General features: G+C 36.7%; 1 protein-coding gene across 4 annotated transcripts in view; it reads right to left on the bottom strand.

Moving 5' to 3' along the window:
• Positions 1–20,454, bottom strand: part of ADGRB3 (adhesion G protein-coupled receptor B3) — a 723,296-nt gene that overhangs the window by 41,241 nt on the left and 661,601 nt on the right. For 3 of the 4 annotated variants that reach the window (XM_059178363.1, XM_059178364.1, XM_059178366.1), the window contains 4 exons: positions 18,258–18,343; positions 12,052–12,150; positions 11,555–11,726; positions 739–834 (listed from right to left, as the gene is read on the bottom strand). In XM_059178363.1, the coding sequence (XP_059034346.1) occupies positions 739–834; positions 11,555–11,726; positions 12,052–12,150; positions 18,258–18,343 (453 nt within the window). The remainder of the gene's footprint in view (positions 1–738; positions 835–11,554; positions 11,727–12,051; positions 12,151–18,257; positions 18,344–20,454) is intronic. The other variant, XM_059178365.1, reaches the window with a different exon arrangement.

The following is a 20,454-nucleotide window of genomic DNA, read 5'->3' as shown; positions in this document are numbered from 1 at the left end:
TTAATACAGAATTGGTAATTCCTTCCCAAGCCTTAGTTATTAGTATATCCTTTTGACTATTTTATGTTGTCTAATCCAAAAACACTCATAATAAATTGAATATATGAAAAAAGAAGTCTCTATTTAAACCCTGTTTTTAATGAGTCATAGTTTACATCTTATCTCATTTCTAAAAGACATCAAAGTGCTTTTGCCTATAGGACCCCTTAATCTCAGCAGTCCAGCTCTTGTACAATGACTGACCTTTAATTGGAATTGTGGCCACACCCTTCTGCCTTAGGGCAGTAGTTCTAATCTGAGGCTGCATGTTGGAACCGCCAATACTGGGGTTCCCACCCCAGACATTTTTATTTCACTGGTCTGGAGTGTAGATTCTAAGGCACAGAAAAGGTTAAGCACCACTGCTTTATGGCCAGAAGTGCAGGTCCATAGTGTTCTGGTCTGTAAACAAACATGTTCCTGTGGACAAACATATCCCTTATTCTGTGCAGGGATGAAAATACTCTCTGGTGTTGCACAGAAACCCCACACTCAACATACCAGGAGGCCCATAACAGATCCAGGACTGCTGAGCATTCCGGACAGAATACTTATCTGATAGCTCTAAATACGTTCATGAACTAAAGCCAAAGTCACTCGAAATGGGACTTGGATACTATTTTAGTACTAAGAATATTTTGTTTATTCCTGTCACAAATCATGAATTAATCAACAGTCAGAAGGAAAATGAAAGCTCACCATTATTTGAGCATGCCCATTAGGGAAAGAACTTGAAGAATCAGCATTGATCGGGTCCTGGCAGTTTCTCAATCGGCATCTAAATGCATCCTGAACCTGTAGGGGGGGAGCAGAAACCCATTAATTTTCTTCTCTCTTGGTAATGACCCGATATTGTCTATATTGGTAATCAAATGAGAAATGTTAACTGTCATTGTTTTATATCTAATACCCATTTTGCTTACTTCTTAATACATATGCTAGTATCCCTGGACTTGATGCCACCACATCTATCACTCGCCATAATCTATAGGGGGAGGTGCTGGGAACTCCTCAGTTCTCACCAGGGCTGTGTCTGGCTGAAAAATCAGTAATTCTTGCCAGAAGGCAGATTTATTTTCAGTGTTACAAACAATGTGTATGTCTTTCAAGGGGGATTTCCTATTTGCTACGGCACAATCTTTGTAATAGCTTTAAACACCACAGAATTGAGATTAATCCATGATCTTTTGACTGGAACTGATTTGGGGTTTTCCCTTTATGTCTCATGGAAAGGATCATATTGGGGCAACTATTTCTAGTCTCCCTTCAAGTACCATGTGCCCTGGTGTAAAAGCAAAACACAACGAAACAAAAAGTTAACGAAAGACTCTTTTCCTGGTCATCTTAAAAATAAAAGGAAGAAGATCACTTTGCAAAGACAAATTTCCTTCATAAGCATTCACAATTGGATTCTGAGTAAAGAAACACATAGCATAAGGAAACTTGAAGAACATTAAATCCTTTATGAAGTGAGTGAACATGAATCGACGAATAGCAAACACATAAATCAATGGATAGTTATTCTGATCACATGATGCCGTCGCAGTAACGTGTCCTTCCCACTTCCTGTGGCTCATGAGTCTAACAAGCTATCGATAGGCATCATCACAAGTAGCTTCTTATCCCAGTCAATGACAAGGTCATTTTCCTATTGTGTTGTTTTGATGTCACAAGACTGATATTCCCTGTCTAGTTTATTATGATCTGTTTTATTGGATTAAAAAACAAAGCAGACATGATGTTGCATATGCCGTTTTACCAAAGCGTCGTCCCACAGACAACCAAAGTAAACACATAATGAACGATCTTTACTTCTGAAAAGCAGGGACATAAAATATCCTGTCACTGTTCAGCTGTGAGATGTGTACAGTGGATGTACTGGCCAGAAGAAAACCGAGCCCCTCCCGCCCATGTCCGAAGTTATCATTGCAAGATTTGGAAAGTGACGTGGGGGTTAGTCACCACCATGGAGCCCTGGCCAGCCAGTCCAGGAAGGAGACCTCTGTCTACTTCTTTTTCTCCACCTCAGGTTCTAATTCTGGTGATGTGGCCACTAAGGCTGTGAATTTAGGGAGTGGGGGATGGACTCGACACTCTCCACCTCAGGTTCTAATTCTGGTGATGTGGCCACTAAGGCTGTGAATTTAGGGAGTGGGGGATGGACTCGACACTCTCTCACCTCTTTTCTGTCCTCGGCTGCTAATATTTCTAAACCTGAGATTTACTAGCAAAAAAGAGTGAGGAGTTGCCTGCTATTAATAGGCAAGATAATGTCTTCTTTCCTCCTTTAAAAACATCAATCCAAGTATAGGTTCAGGGAAATCTAGTCTCATCATCTTTTCCTGAAGAACTAGATAAATATTTAGAACTAAACCTTCCAGCATCTCCCTTGAAGGACTCATGACATGAGAAAAGTTAGACTCTTTAGATGCAAATACTTTCAGGATCCTCCTTTTTAGGTTAAGAAGTAATAGGTATAAGTCATGAGTAGTGACACATTAATAATCAAAAATTGGTAATGAGTCTAGTGTTTGTCAGATGATCACTGTTTGCTACACAGAAATTTGCATTGGGGAAAAACACTAAGAAAGAAAAAAGAAAAAGTCCAAAGAACTAACCTCAAAAAAATAGGTATGTGCTAATTTTCTCTTTGTGCCCCAAGGTGACTGATAAGAAACACAATTTATAAAGGTAGCTAAACCATATGTTAGAAATATTGCCTTCCAGGAGTTTGTCACATGAAAGATTTTTTCAAATCTCTTTCTAAATACTAGCATATATAACATATGAAAGTGGCACTTGGTAATACTAAACATTAATTTAACTGGTCCACGCTAACCACTCCATTTTCAGACCTTCAGAGTCTAGCTGTCAGATATTTTTGTCTGACAATGAAATATGGAAAAGCAACTTCTGCTAAGTTTCTCTTCAAAATCTACTACCCTATCACTTAAAGGAGACATAAAAGAAATCTCTTTTTCATAACATACACATACAAAATCAATACTTCAAAATTACTAAATTCCCAAATACGACAATGGATTAAGGGCATTTCTACCCTGGAGAATGATGTCAGCTTTGTGAATCAGTCAATGCTATTCAGAAGAAACATAAAACAGAAAAGCATAAAAAATCTCCAATAAATTCAAAGTCACTTTAATAGTCACATAAATGCCATAATTTAAGTGCTAGATTCTCTGACACTTTCAGTGCTTCTGTTACCTCTAATGCAGAAAGCTTTGCAGGAGAAATTCTACTTGATTCCGAATGCTCCATTTGATTTTTACAAAATCTTAAAAATGCATTCAGGCAATCTAGATGAATTAGCCTTAAATATTTGTCCAACACAGTCAGGGAGGAATGATTAGGCTAGATTTCATAAGGCATATTCCTCATCACAGAAAAAAGGGTTTCAGGAGAGGCAGTACCTGGAAAATTTATCTGTAGCTATTTGGAAACATTTTGATAATTAATTGAATTTTCTATCAAGTAAACAAAAAGACTTATATATCTTTGGTGAATCGATGGGAATTGTACTAGTAGAGAACAACTGGAATTTTTTAAAAAGCAAGTCTGCAAGGACCTTAATTCTAGACAAGAAGAAAGCAAAAAACCAAAGACAGAATCTATATTTGGCTATCCCATCCTGATATTAAAATCTTCTGTGCCAATTGTCATATTTACACTGCAGGACAATAATAGTTTTGGTGTTTCTAGCCTTGTGGTTAAGATTGAAGAAAAACAATTGTTAGAAGATTCACATATTTATCATTTAAACTCATTTACCTGATTTACTGTTTGTGGGGAACAAAGCACTTATTTTAGTTAACAATTTAATTTAAAAATTTTTATATAACTCTTGTAATTTTTTTAAAAACTTACACAAGACCAGGAAATACAATTTTTATTTATTTATTTTTAAGATTTTTGTTTATGCGTCAGAAAAAGCACAAGCTGGGGGAGCGGCAGGCAGAGCAGAGGGAGAAGTTGGCTCCCTGCTGAGCAAGGAGCCCGATGTGGGACTCGATCCCAGGACTCTGGGATCATCATAACCTGAGCCAAAGGCAGACACCGAACTGGCAGAGCCACCCAGGCATCCCAGTAAATGCAGTTTTTAATAAACTCGTCTTGAACAATTAAATGTCTGACATATGATGGCACAATTAAAATCTAGCCTCCAAAATGTCCTCTTTTTACAATACTCTTCCAGTAGGTCTTTAACCTTAACTGGCAGCCAGACAAGGGTTAAAAAGTATTGGGGGAGTAGCAAAGAACAGGTATTTAGGGCACTTTAAGGAAATCTGATATCATGTTGTGAAGTTTTTAAAAAAAAAAAAAGAATGTCAAAAACAATGTGAGGGGAAAGAATAAGGAACCAAGGCTGTCTTCTGCAAGTATCCATCAGCGGCACCACCAAAGTCATCCCATTTAGGTCCTGCCGGGGGCTGCTCTAAAAACCTGCAAAGCCACACACCCTTTTATTGTGGATGGTTTCCTGAGTGAGGCATGAATTCAAAGATGTTTGCCAGGGTGTGTCTCGCCTCAGTGTCCCCCACCCCCCACAGAACAGCGGTCTGCATCCTCTCAGGAGCAGCAAGACCAGAGCTTCTCGGTTGGTCCTCGCTCTGAAGGCAGCTGGCAGAGTGTCACTGTGAAAGTTGGTGCCAGATTTAGAGATTGCTGGGGAAGAGCACTGAGCAATGCTTGGCAGCGTTGCAATTGAGAGAAACCTCACGGCAAGAGCTGCACTGTTTGAAACGGGCTCTGGATTTAGCTACCAAGCAGCTCAGACCCCAAATCTTTATCTTTTAAGAAGGCAGTTTTACCTCCCGTTATTCTTGATTTTCTATTCGTGAGGGTCATTTTAAGACAAGCAAAAAAATTAAGTTTCATCCTTATAATTATTTGCGATTGTTAGCTTGTTGGTGGGGGGGGATTTCTTATGCATTCTATTTTTTTCCTGGATCTAAGGTCTACTATTGTTTCTATTGATTCATATGAAATAAATGACTCAGGTTTTTTTAATCATATTAAATTCCATATAACTTAATCATTAAATGAACCAGGAAGATTATTCTCAATTTCATGTATATTATGCCAACTGACATAAATAACACAAATGACTTCACATTATGAAAGCATTACATGACTTCTCTGATAGCAAAGGAAATAAAAATGGTTTGTCCCTTGCTTTACATGGAAGGGAAAATAGGGACTTTACTCCTAAATTTCAGTCCTAACGACTTTCGTCTACTGGAATTTTTTTTTAAAGATTTATTTATTTATTTATTTATTTGACTGAGAGAGACTACAAGTAGGCAGAGAGGCAGGCAGAGAGAGAGAGGAAGGGAAGCAGGCTCCCCGCTGAGCAGAGAGCCCGACCTGGGACTCGATCCCAGGACCCTGAGATCATGACCCAAGCCGAAGGCAGCAGCTTAACCCACTGAGCCACCCAGGTGCCCGTTACTGGCATTTTTGAACACCTAAAGGATCTATCACTTTCAAAACTGTTGCAGCTTTTTACCTTGTTTTGTACCAGTTTGGGGGGTTACAGTAAGCTCCCCTAGAGGACATGTCACATATATGAACTGAAAAAACGGAGCACCACTTCTTTAGCATGCAAATGAGAAAAGGAGGAAGGGAAGTTCTATGTCAGACACCCCAGCTAAGGTCTTCACAGAAGATACTTAATTTTAGTATCATGCCACCCATTTCAAGGCAGAAAATGAAAACTTAATTCTGACCTCTATTCCAGACACATTCAACTTTCTGCCACCAGTTTAACAATGTTGCAAGGTGGGATCCCAGGGAACCCGGAGGAGTGGGAAGTAGGATTTGCCTATCCTTGTGGCCAGATATACTCAGAAGAATTTTAAGTAAAGCAAGCCCAGGTTGGATGCCACCTGGCAGACATGCCTGTTTGCCAATCTCTGCCATGCACTCTGTGTCTCAATTCGTTCACTGATGCCACTTGATTCATCTGATTTCATGCGGGCGCCTGGGTGGCTCAGTGGGTTAAAGCCTCTGCCTTAGGCTCAGATCATGATCTCAGGGTCCTGGGATAGAGTCCCGCATTGGCTCTCTGCTCAGCAGGGAGCCTGCTTCCTCCTCTCTCTCTCTGCCTGCCTCTCTGCCTACTACTTGTGATCTCTGTCTGTAAAAACAAAAACAAAAACAAAAAACAAAAAACAACACACAAAAAACAAACCAAAAAAACCCACATCTGATTTCATGCTGTGGTTAAAGCTCCTAGATCTCTGCCTGGGTTTGGAGGACCACAGGTGCATATTAAGACTGATGAAAATATTCATAATATAATTGTGATTATGCTCAGGTCAGGAAAACCTAATCTGAAGGGAGAGGTAGGATTTATAAGAAATGGAATAAGGGAGGCTGGTGATTTCTGGGAATAAGAACATAGGAATAGAAGCATATGATCCTTGCTCATGTATGTCACATCCATGTTCCTAGTTAAAGGCACTCTTCATGCTTTCCATTCTCTGTTCTGATAAAATTCAGCTTCATTGCAGTACCGTGAGCCATTCTCCCATTCCCAGAAAACAAACACAAGAAACAAAATGATCTTTAAATGTATTTCTTCTTGAACTTTCAATTCAGCCTGACAAAGAAAAGGCTCTTAGCAACCCACTCCCTTTTCCCTTAAATCTTTATCCTTCTGAGCAACTGAGAATCTTAGAATCAGTGGCACCCTGAGCCTCCCAACCTGGACCACTCACTAACTCTACGAAATCTACTGAACTTCTTCATGACATGACACACAGTGGCCTCTTAGCATGGCCACTGAACAGCCCAATGACAGAGCTCTAAAAACATCACTTAATCAATGCTATGCACTCAAATGTTGTCAGTACTGTCTTTCTCTTGGGGTTGCAGTTATAAACTTTTTTTTTTTTTTTTAAATCACTCTAGTATGTAGGATCACATCACTTGCTTCATGCCTCCATGTATCCCCGATGGTCTCAGAGAGGACTATTCTATATTCACCGCAGGCTCCATTCCATGGAAATCTCATGCCTAATAATCTCTCTCCATCTTCCCTTACATGAAACTTTCACTTCTTAATCCTCTGACCCTATTTTTCTGCTTAGGACCCACTGCATTCTGAAGTCTTCTATCACACACTCCAGAGGCCAATTGAAACTCCTGCCCTCCCTCATTAAGGGCGTGCACAGATTGGCGCTTCCGTAAGCACTTCCGTAATGATGAGTCATACCTAATTTCCCTGTAAATAGTCAGGCTTGGAGACTCATGCAACTCTCAATCTGAACTATATTATATGCAGTATGACCTCTTTTCCAACTGCTCTCTAGTTATTTCACTGCTATTGTCTTCATTTATTTTTTTTTAATGATTTGGGGGAGAACATTTGTTTTAGATGAGATCAGTAAGGATGCTCGTCTGTTTTATATATTCACAGTCATGTACTTGTGACTTGTGACTTTCCAAATTGGAAATTGGAAGGAAAAAAAAAAAGGCAGAGGGAAATGAGAGGAAGAGAGGAAGAGGGAAAGAAAGAAAGAGAAAGCTGTTCATGTTTATTTCAAGCACTTTGTTACAAAATTGCTTCCTGGGTTTGGATGAAGTTTCTGGGACCTCATCTGGTGCAGCCTAGACCTCCTGCCTGTGCTGGGGAAAAGAGGAGCTTGGCCCTTCTACTGCCACTACAGAGCGCCATGGACCCTCACACACTGATACAACAAAGTCATCTATTTAAGCACTTGCCTCTTTCCTTTCATTTAGTGAAAGGGTTTTATTGTAGCTTATTTTGTATCACAATCTTGTTATTTTCCCCCTCTGACATTAAGCTGTAAGATTGTCTTAGAGCCAGGCACAGCCAGAGACAGGAGAAATGAGAAGAATGTGCAGGCACCAAGAAAGTGGTTTCCTAGCAACAGTAACTATTTCAAAGGTTTCATAACTTGTGTAGTTTGAATTTCCATAGCAATGTGGAGAATAGTAAATAGTAGATGTCGTTATGTGTTTAATGCAAATGAATTCTAATCAAGGAATGATGAATAAATGAAGAAAGCATCTATATTTATTCTATTAGATTCTGTCTTATTAGGCATTACACATATTAGCTTCTAAGATTTATGTTTTGTTGCTGCAAGTGATGTGTGATAAATCATTTTTTTTCTTATTCCCTCTTTTTGTTTTCTCTTTTGTCAGAAGCATCTACCAAAGCAATTCAATAGACAGAGTTGCTCCAGAAGACAAAATTGTATTTTCAAGAATACAAATTTTATGAAATTTATATATTGAGATGTCAATCTGGAGGTTGCAACAAATTGTTATGCAAATAATCAATTTGCTTTTTTTTTTTTTAATGTGGAATATAATTGAGTTGCCAGAACCAAAGTGATCATTTTTCTCTTCCCTTCTGACGTGAAATGATTTGGTTTTAAAATTGGATCCACTAAAAGCAAAGGCACATTTAGAATAAATCAAGCCCCATACACATCACATTTTAAATGCCTGTTATACTATTTTGTTTCTTTTCTCTTTCTTCAACTGAGAGGCCATATTCCTCCCTTGTGCACACCCACCTCCTTCACAGGAAGATTACAAAGGTAAATATAGGAAAAGGCTTTTGGATTCATATTGGAAGAATCATTAAAGACTATAAATGACCAAATTATGTTACTGCAAGTCAGAAATACACAGGAAAAAAAAAAGTGTATCTGTATCCAGTCTTTCTCTAAATTGAAGGAAATATTTCTTACACTGCTTATACATTTTTAATGAAGAAAAATCCATACAAATCATCCTGAGTTATTGTAAAAAATATTTTAAAGTGAAAAAGGCAGTAGAGGTAAAATTGTATTCCTAAAATCTCCTATGGGATTATCAGGTAGTTTGACAGGCGTCATTACCCAGTATTTTATAGGTAGCTATCTAGACCATTTGCTTTGGTGTATTTTTATGGAACTTCTGTTCAGAGGAGACACTGAGGATATGGGAAGATGCTCCTCTTCTCCTGGACTATGCTTAAAGTTAGCACAGTGTGATCACAGCTAATATGAGACAGACTTATTACTGGTGTGTTAGGCCATACACAGTTAGAAGGTCAAGATGAGTTTCTCTGAACCCAGTGAGGCCTTCTTTGGATGTGGTCCTTGGGATTTGCAAAACCTTTTTAAACAAGGTTCTTTTGTTTTTTTTTTCAGTAAAAACATCCTTTGAGAAATTCTGAGAGATTTGCCCTATAACTGACATCTGCTCTGTGTACTTACAGCAGTGTTACAGGGTATTTTTAAAGTCAATGCGAAAATAATGGATATGTGATTCTTCATTTCAGGTTTTGGAAATGAGAGTGATGACACTCTGCCATTCATTTATCAGCTATAAAACTATTCAATTTGAACTAATCATTGAAAATGCAATCATAACAGGGCCAATATTCATACTTTGACTCCCTATTGAAAAAGGAAACATATATTTACAGATATCTACTTAGCAGAAGCTTTTATTATAGGATTTGATTTAATTACCCTTAAATCATGTTTTTGATGGTTATTAGTCCAATTAGCAACTATGGAAAAGTTCTGATGGAAATAAATTTGTATGCCAAATATTTTTCTTCATGTAAGGAGCAAAAATTTGATGATAAACCATCAAAATATCTGTCATTTTAAAACCTGAATATTTTTAACATAGCCTAGGGCTATGTCCAAAGCATATTTCTGAAGAAAAACAGAGGCTTATTTAGAGATAGGATACTTTTCTCCTCTTTAACACCTACAGTGTTATTATTGTCTGAAAACTGCATAAATGTATTATGTATCTTGCTTAAAACCCACAACTGTTCATCCTTAATTGTCAATCAAAAATGCATCCTGTGTCTATTTGCTTAGAACAGTTTTGTTACATAAACACATTACAGATAATGCAGAAGACCCACAAGGCAGCTATCGTTGATAAATTACACAGCCCTAAATTGTTCAATTTCCCCTTAACTTTTACTTAATTTGGGTCTACAAAGGATTGAATACTTGCAATATTTTTAATACCGATATTCTAGGTAGAAATTTGTGATGAGGGAATTAAAGGGCTTGGCAACTATAAGCTAAATCATATTTTTAAATGATGAAATATTGCCTCCTTTGTAATGTGAAGTCACTCTTCTTTTCATCATATAATGTTCTTGGAATACACATGTAGGTTTATTGCTGACATCTGTACCTTACTGAAGCAGCTCAGAAATATTGTTCTCCCCATCTGGTAAACCTTCGGTTACCTTCACATATCACTGTAAAAACTGTGTGGTGTGCAGTCATACACACATGAGTCTTTCTGCAATGTGCACATCATAATAAAGTTTTCAAACAAGCTGGATAATGAGAAATGACAGTGTAGGCCATTTCCTCAAAATTACTGGCATGGCACTGTGTCATTGTGTTTTAGTTGCCACTGTCCCCAGAGTAAACACAAAAATGACTCATAAACCTTGTAAACACTGTGTCAGTGCTTGCAAGCACTCGGCATAATTTTTGCACTGGTTGGAAAACAATATTTTCTCACAAAACAAATCACGTCCGACATCTATCACTGCTCAGTGGATTCAGTGCAGGTTAGTGTCTCAACTCATGAAGGAGGACTTGTTTTCCTCACTGCTGACAATAAACCTCAACCATGACCTGGAAAAATGCTGTGATTTTAGATCTGTAGTTCCTGGGGACAATTACCGCCTTTGTGTTGCATTGTGTACATTTTTTTTTTTTAAGTATAAACATCCATCTCAAAATCACACACCTTTAGCAACCTTAATTTAGTATAGAGACACAAAAACCATTTGGTAATCCTCAACATTTTCTATTTAAAATGTAATAAGTATGAAGGAATGGGGATATGCTGTGTGCCGAAGCAGCTGGGAATGGGTTTAAGAGATATCTTTGTATTACATTTATGAACTACACCTCTTAAAAATATGCCACTCCAGGGGTGCCTGGGTGGCTCAGCAGGTTAAGCCGCTGCCTTTGGCTCAGGTCATGATCTCAGGGTCCTGGGATCGAGCCCCGCATAGGACTCTCTGCTCAGCAGGGAGTCTGCTTTCCCTTCTCTCTCTGCCTACTTGTGATCTCTCTCTCTCTGTAAAATAAATAAAATATAATATAATATATATATATATATATATATATATATATCTATAATATATATATATATATATGCCACCCCACTCCCTCATCTACTAGTGTCTCTTACGGACTTCTCTCCACTTATCACCTCTCTTGACTCTACTCTCCCTGGTGTCTGGGACCCCTGGAAGCATCTTCTGTTGCACAGTCCCATCTGTTTTAACTGTCACTTTCAGGGTCCAAAGAACCCTCTTGAACTTTGTCTTATAGCTTCTCCTTTAGCTTTGACTTTCCAAATGATTGCCTTTAGAAGAGATGATTTTAATCCCAAGGTATTAAAATGAATGATCCTATTTGTTAACAAGGAAAATACTCATCTAACCAACATCCCCCTCTACCAGAGGGATTCTCTTTCGTACCTCTCTCCGAAGAATGCAGTGGACCATGACTATCACAAAACCTTGCAAAGAATCAAACACGGCAAAAAGTATTTGAAACAATATGGAGCGTTTGTCTGTCATGGCCAGAACTGCAGACATCCACGTCAAAGCCAGAAGGGGCAGCACCACGCAGGAACTCCAAAGGGACGCCCTGTTGAGAGACAGAGAGAGCAACATTGCGTAGCTGCGTGTCACGCCCCAGGCAATAACCAACCCCCGTTCAACAAAGCATTCTTGGATGTGGTACCAAGACCATTAACTTGGAAACCATAAAGCAGATAACATTGCATAGTTTTATTTATGTTTTATAGCCAATCCCACAATAGTTATAAAGGCAGTTGCCAATTATAAATATTTAAGTATGCTCTTAGCTCCGATATTAGCAAACACGACATTTTTTATTTTTCCACAATAGCATTTTCTCACATGCACTGTAAAAGATTTGTAACAAGAAGATGTAAATGATTGGGACTAACATGGCGTTACTGGCGGTGGTGGCTGACAAAGCTGTTGTTGAAACTACTCCACACTTGGCACATTTGAGCGTCAAACCGCTATGAGGCTCACTCATCTGACTGCAAACAAACAGAACACCCACAAAAAGAACAAAATATTGAATTGTCACCAAAAAAAAAAGACGTTGCTGCTGCAAGTTAGCTTTTAAATACGATTTCATGCAGATAAGTTTATTTATCAAAGATGAATGCTCTGGGTTGTTTTAAAGATGCATTTACACTACACGTTATTTTTGTAACATTTACCTTTTAATAAGATGGGCCTTTGTTGCATGCAAAGCGTATTCCCATCAGTTACATCATAAATGGCCCGGTGTCTACAGTTCAAAATTGTTCAATACACTGAGTTAAACATAAGCATGTGTTTGTGTAGACATACAGTGAAAACCCTTTATTCAGACCCCTGATTATCAAACACATCAGGACTCCCAGCTTCAAAGATTTTCACTGTCATTTGCAGAAGGCACATGATACCAGTTAAAACCTTCTGAAATGTAAACATGTATATCAAGAAGTCCAGTATAAGAAGATATATATTTTAATCATTTGTGGGCGATGTAGCCTTTATCTCAGCAGATTCATATTTTTAAATTTCTCACAGCATCAATGTATTATCCACATTTTAGGATGATCTGAATATAGGGCTGATGAAATTTGATGAAATATTAGTTTATAATAAAAAGGGTGATAGTTTAATGCTTTAATAAAACACATTTAACATTAAGTTCAAAATAGTCTTTCGAACATTTTTTCACAAACTCCAATCCAACAGCATTTAAACGATCTATTCTAATCCGGAGGATTTCGCAGGCAAATTCAGATTCAGATAATTCAGATTTAATGTCTTATGTCATAGAAGCAAAGTCATGCTATCCAGAAAAACTTTGTACACATTTTACATTAGAAAACAGTGCCTTGAAAATGACTGGTTTATTAGAACATAACGCGCTCATGAAAAACCAAAAGAAATTATTTGAAGTTCAAAACGTCTTGAAATGATTTTCTGCGGTATACTTCTCTCGTCTATTCTCTTGTGGTGCTGATGTCTAAAATATATGTTTTCTCAGTAGGTTTTTTCAAAATAATATTTAGTGGACAGGTATGTAATAAAAGTGGCAGGATAGAGAAAAATCCTAAGATCATCATACTTCAGACTATCTCATTTCTTTTAAAGAAGTGAACTCATTTTTGGATAGTGCTTGGATGAGATAATAAATCTGAAAGCTATTAAATAAGTAGACTGAGTGACCAGTAGACCCCAGGAGAAAAATCAAAGCTTTTAGAGTTAGATGTGAGGGTGGGAAATAGGGGACTACATCATTCATCTTACAGATTCCACCCTGGGCCTATGTCCTGGCACATGAGAACAAACTTTTCACAATAACAAGTAAACAATGGTCTATCCAGTTGGATCACTAGTGCCTCAATGGGCATGCGAGTGTGTTTGAAATGACTGCCAAAGGAGTGCCTATCTACAGCGGTGTTCCCCACAGTGGTGCCACCTCAGATATATGTACCCAACACCAAAGACTCCAGTTCAGTGTGGCTTAGGCATCTGTGTTTTTTCCTTCTTTCTAAAAGATATATGTATATATATATATATATATATATATATATATATATATATATATATATAATTTTTAAAAAAAAAATATATTTTTTTTTAAAGAGAAAGAGAGGGAGAATTGGGGGGGAAGGGGAAAGGGGGAGAGGGCAAGAGAATCTCAAGCAGACTCCATTAGAGCCCACCGTGGGGCTCACTCTACCCACCCTGGGATCATGACCTGAGCTGAAACCAAGAGCTGGATGCTTCACTGACTGAGTCACCCAGGTACCCTGGGCACCTGTGTTTCTTGAAGCCCCAGAGATTATTCTGATGAAAAGCAGGAATGCATACAACTGTCCTAACTATATATCTGAGTTATCTTTAGTTTTATTAAGCTCCATCAGATCAATATTAAAAAGGCATGACTGATCTACAGTTTCCTTTATCAGTGAAGATATGCTATTTGGTATTTGTGCTTTGAACACAAATGTAGCTATCTTCCTCAATTTAAGGGCACTGTCTCTAGGCTCCAAAGCAAGACTGAAAAGCCAAAGATGACTAAAAAGTAATTTTAGTTTAGTACACAATATAAACAAGTATTTTAGCCCTAAGAAAAACTAATTGATCTAGGTATGGGCTTTCCTGAAAGTAAGTATTAAGCCAGTATTTGAAATGCTTATTTCTCTTAGAGATTGATTTGTAATTAACCAAAAGGCCTGTGCCCTTAGAGCTAACAACTGTTGAAAACTAAGCTTGATGTTAACTGGTTGGACACTTCTGGAATTCTATTATTAGATGTATATGGGGCAGAGGAGAGATAGGTTACCCAGGGAGATAGGATATTTCTCCCTAGTTTGTATGATCGCTACAGAAATTAATATAGTATGAAGACTACATAGTCTAAATGCTAAACAGGTTTGCTTCAAGAAAATTTTATTTCTTTGTTACAGGGGAAATGATAATATCTATAAAATAAAAAGTGCTAACAGTAAAAAAAAAAAAAAAAATTGAATTTCCCATAAGTTCAAATGTTACCATGTCTACCAGGGAATCAGGTGGTTCCTGCAGGGTCTTGAGTCTACAAGCTTCCCTTCTCGATTTTCTTTTTCTTTTGCTTAGGAAAAAAAACAAGAACAAAAACAAAACAACAACAACAAAAGCCTGTCTGATTGGTTCATTATGGATACTACATAAAACTTCTTGGGGAAAAAAAAAACTCCCTTTCCCTTTGGAAAAAATCTCATGATATTTGTACAAGACCCTGGTAGTTTCCTTAACTTCATTCAGGTAGATGAGATAAAGCAATTTAAAATAGTAGATAAGAAAGTTCCATTGCAAAAAAGAGAGGAAAAAATGAAATATTCTGCTTGAGATATTTGTTAACGAGGAAAATATTCATATTTGAATACATATGCCATTTCATCTTTTCAATTATTTTGTATAAAATGTATTAATTGCAATCAATACCTCCTTTGTAAATATATTTTGTGTATTAGAAAAAATATAATTTGGATATTATGTACTTGTCAAGTTACTATGTTATTTCTTAAACATTCATTCATTCTGTTATAAATATTGATTGAATAAACTATTGCTTGGCAGTTTCTAATAATTATAAAAAGGAGGAAACAGGAACAAAAAACTGGTAAGAGGAACATGTTGATTCTAAATAATAAACAATGTTCCAAAAACACTTGATATCTAGATATTTTCAACCTGAAATATTTATTATTAATAAATTAATTAGTTTCTTGCTCACTGTTTCTTTAGTTAATTCTGATTATTTATTGTTCACTGAAATCTTTATGACTGTTCTCATGGATTCTCTGTGAACTAAAATCTTCTACAAATCTCCTTCAATCATACTTAGAAATAGTAAATTTCAATCTACACATATCTAGGCAAAAGTTGTATTTTATATTATAGAAAAAATTCTTAAAGCCTAGAGTCATTAACTTGTTGATAATTCTTTTCTGCTTTGAATTGTAACCATCATTCTGCTTTTATAACACATATTAACAACATTTCTATTTCTCTAATGGATGCCTTTGAACTGGAAAAATACAGATTCTGTTTTGCTAGTAAAATGCAGAAGTAACTTCTAATAATTTTTTCATAAATAGATGTTTTAAAATTAATGTGTAGATTGAAGTGGAAATTTCTAAATTCATAATGTGACAATTTTGTCATTTCTCTTAAGAGAAATGACAAACTGGATACAAGATATAAAATGATTAAATGAGAAAAAAATACTGATTGTAAATTTAATAAATCCTTAGCATTATACTCATTCTGATGACCTCATCTCTCTCTCTCTCTCTCTCTTTTTTTTTTTTTTTTGACCTCAATGTCATGAATGGCAGAATCACAGATGCTTGACTGATAGAAGTCAGGGTCACTTGAAAACAATCTATTTTCTTCTTTTAATGCGTCATAACAATAGTCACCATTTGTTGAATGAGTGTTTGCTATTTGTTATTCTAATGAATCCTCTGTATACATTATATTTCATATACTCTACTATGAGGTAAAATTATTATCCCCATTTTATAGGTTAGAAGGCTGAACTCCAGAATAACTAAGTAACATGCCCAAAGACACACATAGCCAGTAAGTGCAGAGCTAGATATTGAATATGGCTTTGTTCAAAAATATTTACTTCAAGCCTTTATCCTAACCACTAAATCCCCAGCCCCTAATTAAAAAATAATGTGTGTGTGTGTGTGTGTGTGTGTGTGTGTATACGCAGACACACATGTATATGCCACTAGAGGCAGAACCCAGTTTCTATACCCCATATTCAGTATAATCAATTTATACTTACATGATTAATCTGGGCAGAAATACTGAAGCTCTTGTTCCAATTCCAATCATACATGGCAGACCAACAAGAGCAATAGTGTGAAAGCCTCAAGTTCAAATGGTATAGAAAGTTCAGTGTGCAAGTTCAAGTTTACCTATTTAAGGATGCTGTGAAGACTCATCTGAAGTGAAAAAAGTTTCTAAGTGGTAAGTGATGCCCTCCTTTTAAGGAACCTCCAATGATGTTTTTATTATACCATTGCAGTTCTAAAGCTTGATATGAAGGATATAGTTTTTGTATTCAAAGCATTTTACTAGTCTTTTACTAGGGGGAACAATACCTAGATTACCATATCACATAAATCATTACGTAAATTATAGAAACCTAAAGCACTCAAAATTCTCACTGATCAGTGATCAAGTTTTGTGACTCTTAAATAATAACATAAGTTATTAAAGAAATAACAACTGTAGGGTAAGTTTTGAATCAAAGTACAGTTCAATAGATATAAAAATTTTCAAGAAGAGATAAAGGGAAATTCAAAGCATTAATATTTCATTCAGATTTTTACAAATGTATATGATGAGGTAATCATGTAACCTTACAAGGCACTATCAACCCGCTTATGAAATGTTATGAGTCATTAAATGTGGTGATATCATAGTGACAGTAAAATCAAAGGAGATGCTTTTCTAAATTTTGTAAGTGGTTAAAATGTGCAAGTGAAAATTATGAATAAATCTTCCTAGCAAGTTATAGTCAAAACATCATAAGGAATGAAAAAAAAAATGACAAAAATAGTGTTTCATAAGTGATTATTTCATGTGAAGAAATTGTGAAATATACAATCAAAGAAAATGTACTATTTTTGCCGTAGTAAGATTTGTCTCGAGCTGTGTCACACCCTGACATTATGTTCAGTACCCTCCTGTCCTTTGTGACCCAAACTAGATGGCCTTGTTCACCTAAGAATAAGTATTATCATTCTGATTCAAAGGGCACATGCACCCAATGTTAAAAGCAGCATTATCAACAACAGCCAAATTGTGCAAAGAGCCCAAATATCCATCAACCAATGAATGGATAAAGAAGAAACACACATATACACACAGTGGAATACTACTCAGCCATAAAAAAGAATGCACTCTTGATATTTGCAACGGCTTGGATGGAGCTAGAGTATTATGCTAAGTGAACTAAATCAGAGAAAGACAAATATCAATTCACTCATATGTGGAATTTAAGAAACAAAACAAATGGACACAGGGAAAGGTGAAAAAAAAAAAGTGAGAGAGAGAGAGAGAGAGGCAAACCCTGAGAGACTCTTAAGTATTGAGAACAAACTGAGGGTTGCTAGAGGGGCAGGGGGTGGGGGGATGCGTTAGGTGGGTGATGGGCATTAAGGAAGGCACTTGTTGTGATGAGCACTGGGTGTTATATGTTAAGTGATAAATTACTAAATTCTACTCCTGAAACCAATATTACACTGTATATTAACCAACTAGAATTTAAATGAAAACTTGAAAAAAAATAACAAGTGTGTAAAGTCCAGCCTTAACATTTAATCTTCTTATCTTACAAACAGGCAATATGCACAAAGAAATCCAGATTTTCTTAATGCTCTTTCAAATTATTTTTAGATATTTGGCACATTACTTCAGAATAGCACATTGAACTTGAATGGCAGAATCTACCAAACACACCGGTTCATCAGGAACAAAATTCAAGGCACAGTCAAAATGCAGTCAATGATGATCTGGAATTGGAGTATGGGATTCACTGGTCAAGAACCTTCAAAATCCACCAATTGCAGCTTACCCGGCTCTGTGTTTGAGCTTTTTATCTAGGATCCCATCTCTGGAAACAAGTTTATTAAATACCAAAATGCCAATCACCATGTTGACCTGTCAAACAGAAACAAAGGTTGACCTCTCAATGATATTGAAGGGAATCAGGTCCCCCTTTCTCCTGAAAACCCTCTTTTATTAACTTATAACCACTTCCAAATTCAGAACTCACAATAGCGGTGATATAAATCACCTATCAAATATTTCATAATGCATATCGGAACAGAACAATGTAACAGTGGTGTGTCACTTTAAAGTTTTAAAGTACGTTAAGTACATTTCATTTCCACGCTTTGCAGTTCACACTAAGGAAATTACCATTTAATTGTCTAACGTAAAAGGTGCCATACTACACCGATCGGGCATTCTAGGTCACCCCTGATTAAAATCAATTGGCCAAACTGAGTTTTACCCTGTGAGTCAAAAGATTTTCGGTCTCACAGTGTGAGACTAGGTTGAGCCCTGGCAGCCAAATGTGTTAAGGATTCATCATTGTCCCCAGCAAGGAGAACAGAAGGCCTGCATTCCCCAGGAGGTGTGGCCATTCCTCCTGTGGGTGGAGCACATTTTCATGTTCCATGCTTTTTCTAGAAAAAGGGGGGAAGCCTATTCAACTCACCAGAATCCTTTAAGAGATGGACACTAAGACCAATTCTTATAATGTGCTCTACTGAACACTTCTCAGCATTTTCTAAGACTCTCTTACTCTCACTTAAAAGGTCTTTTGCATAATACATCTGAAATGAAATCACACATATTTTTCTTTCTCAAGTAAAATTGCAAAAAGCTGTAGAGATCGCTGTGGTCTATTTGTAGCAGCTTGTTATGACGAGCACCCACAATTCTCTAACCTTTTATCAGCACCTCCTGATAAAAGGAATCCAGTCCAACGCTGAAACCAAGATAGTCAAAGAAAAATATTTTCTTCATTTTGCCTTGCTGCCCCTTACCCTCCATGATCAACAGAATCTTGGTGCATCCCCCAATGCAAATGGTGAAGTCTTTAACATTAAAACTAGCAGTTCACAAAAATCTGTTTTAAATTAAACAGGATGACTAATTTGAAAAAAAGAAAGAAAGAAATAGAAAGAACGAAAGAAAGATAGATTGATTCCATTTCCCTAGCACATTGGCCTGACGAAACATAAAGCTGAAATCTGTTTAACTGCTGGTATAAGGATCCAAAGCAACTCTTAGGTAAGGTCTTAGGAGTTGTCACTTCTCATACCTTCTCTGGCAAGACAACCCTTGAATCAAAAGAAAGACTTACTCATCTTCACATTTCTCATTACATGAACTAAGAGAAAAAAGTGTATTCCATGGATTCTATTAATCTACAATTTAATCATGAGGGAATCCATCACTACTCCAAAGACCAAACTTTGGTTTTTCAATTATACGCCTACTCTTTGTTTCTCCATGTTAGGGTTATAGGTATATTAACTTAGTAGCTTAGGGAGATAATTGATTAAATAATAATTCAATGCAGCAGACAAAATTGTGTCTAATAGTTTCAATTTCCCTATGCTCTTCTCTAACACTCATGTCTAGATTTTTTTCTTGTGAATCATGCACAGTTTCTGTTCCCTGTTGTAGTTTAGAGAAAAGGAGAGCACACTTTAAAGAAAGGAAAAGTCATACAGAGTTATTAAGAAAGATATGGCTAGCTTCTAATATACTGAATGAATCGTTCAAGAAACCAAAGGGTAATTTTCAATTAGAACTCTAATTTCACAGCAATGCGGATCTTTGTATTTAATTCAGACCATTTCCCCCCTTACATTTTCATTTAAAGATTTATTAGACAAGAAGAACTTGTAATCAATAATATCAGAGTGAGGGAAAGAAAGGCAAATTGGTAGAAAATTCTCATGTTTGCAAGATTCCCAAAAGAAACAATTTAAATCCTTATGCATAAAATATGGCAGGGGCTCTCAACTGGGGGTGATTTTTATCCACAGGGAATTTTGGGAAACATCTGGAAACATTTTTGATTTTTACTGACTTGACATTCCTTCCTAGTAGGTAGAGCCCAGGGATGCCACTAAACATCTTAAAATATAGAGGACAGCCTCACGACCAAGAAATACCTTGTCCAAAATGTCTGTAGCACTGATGCTGAAAGTCTAACATCTGTATAGGGTATTTTCTTGTTGATATTTGACAGA

Source organism: Mustela lutreola, chromosome 6 (assembly GCF_030435805.1).
Source record: "Mustela lutreola isolate mMusLut2 chromosome 6, mMusLut2.pri, whole genome shotgun sequence".
Taxonomy (NCBI): Eukaryota; Metazoa; Chordata; class Mammalia; order Carnivora; family Mustelidae; genus Mustela; species Mustela lutreola.
The sequence above is the reverse complement of the archived record's forward strand: the minus strand, read 5'-3'. Positions and strand labels throughout refer to the sequence as shown.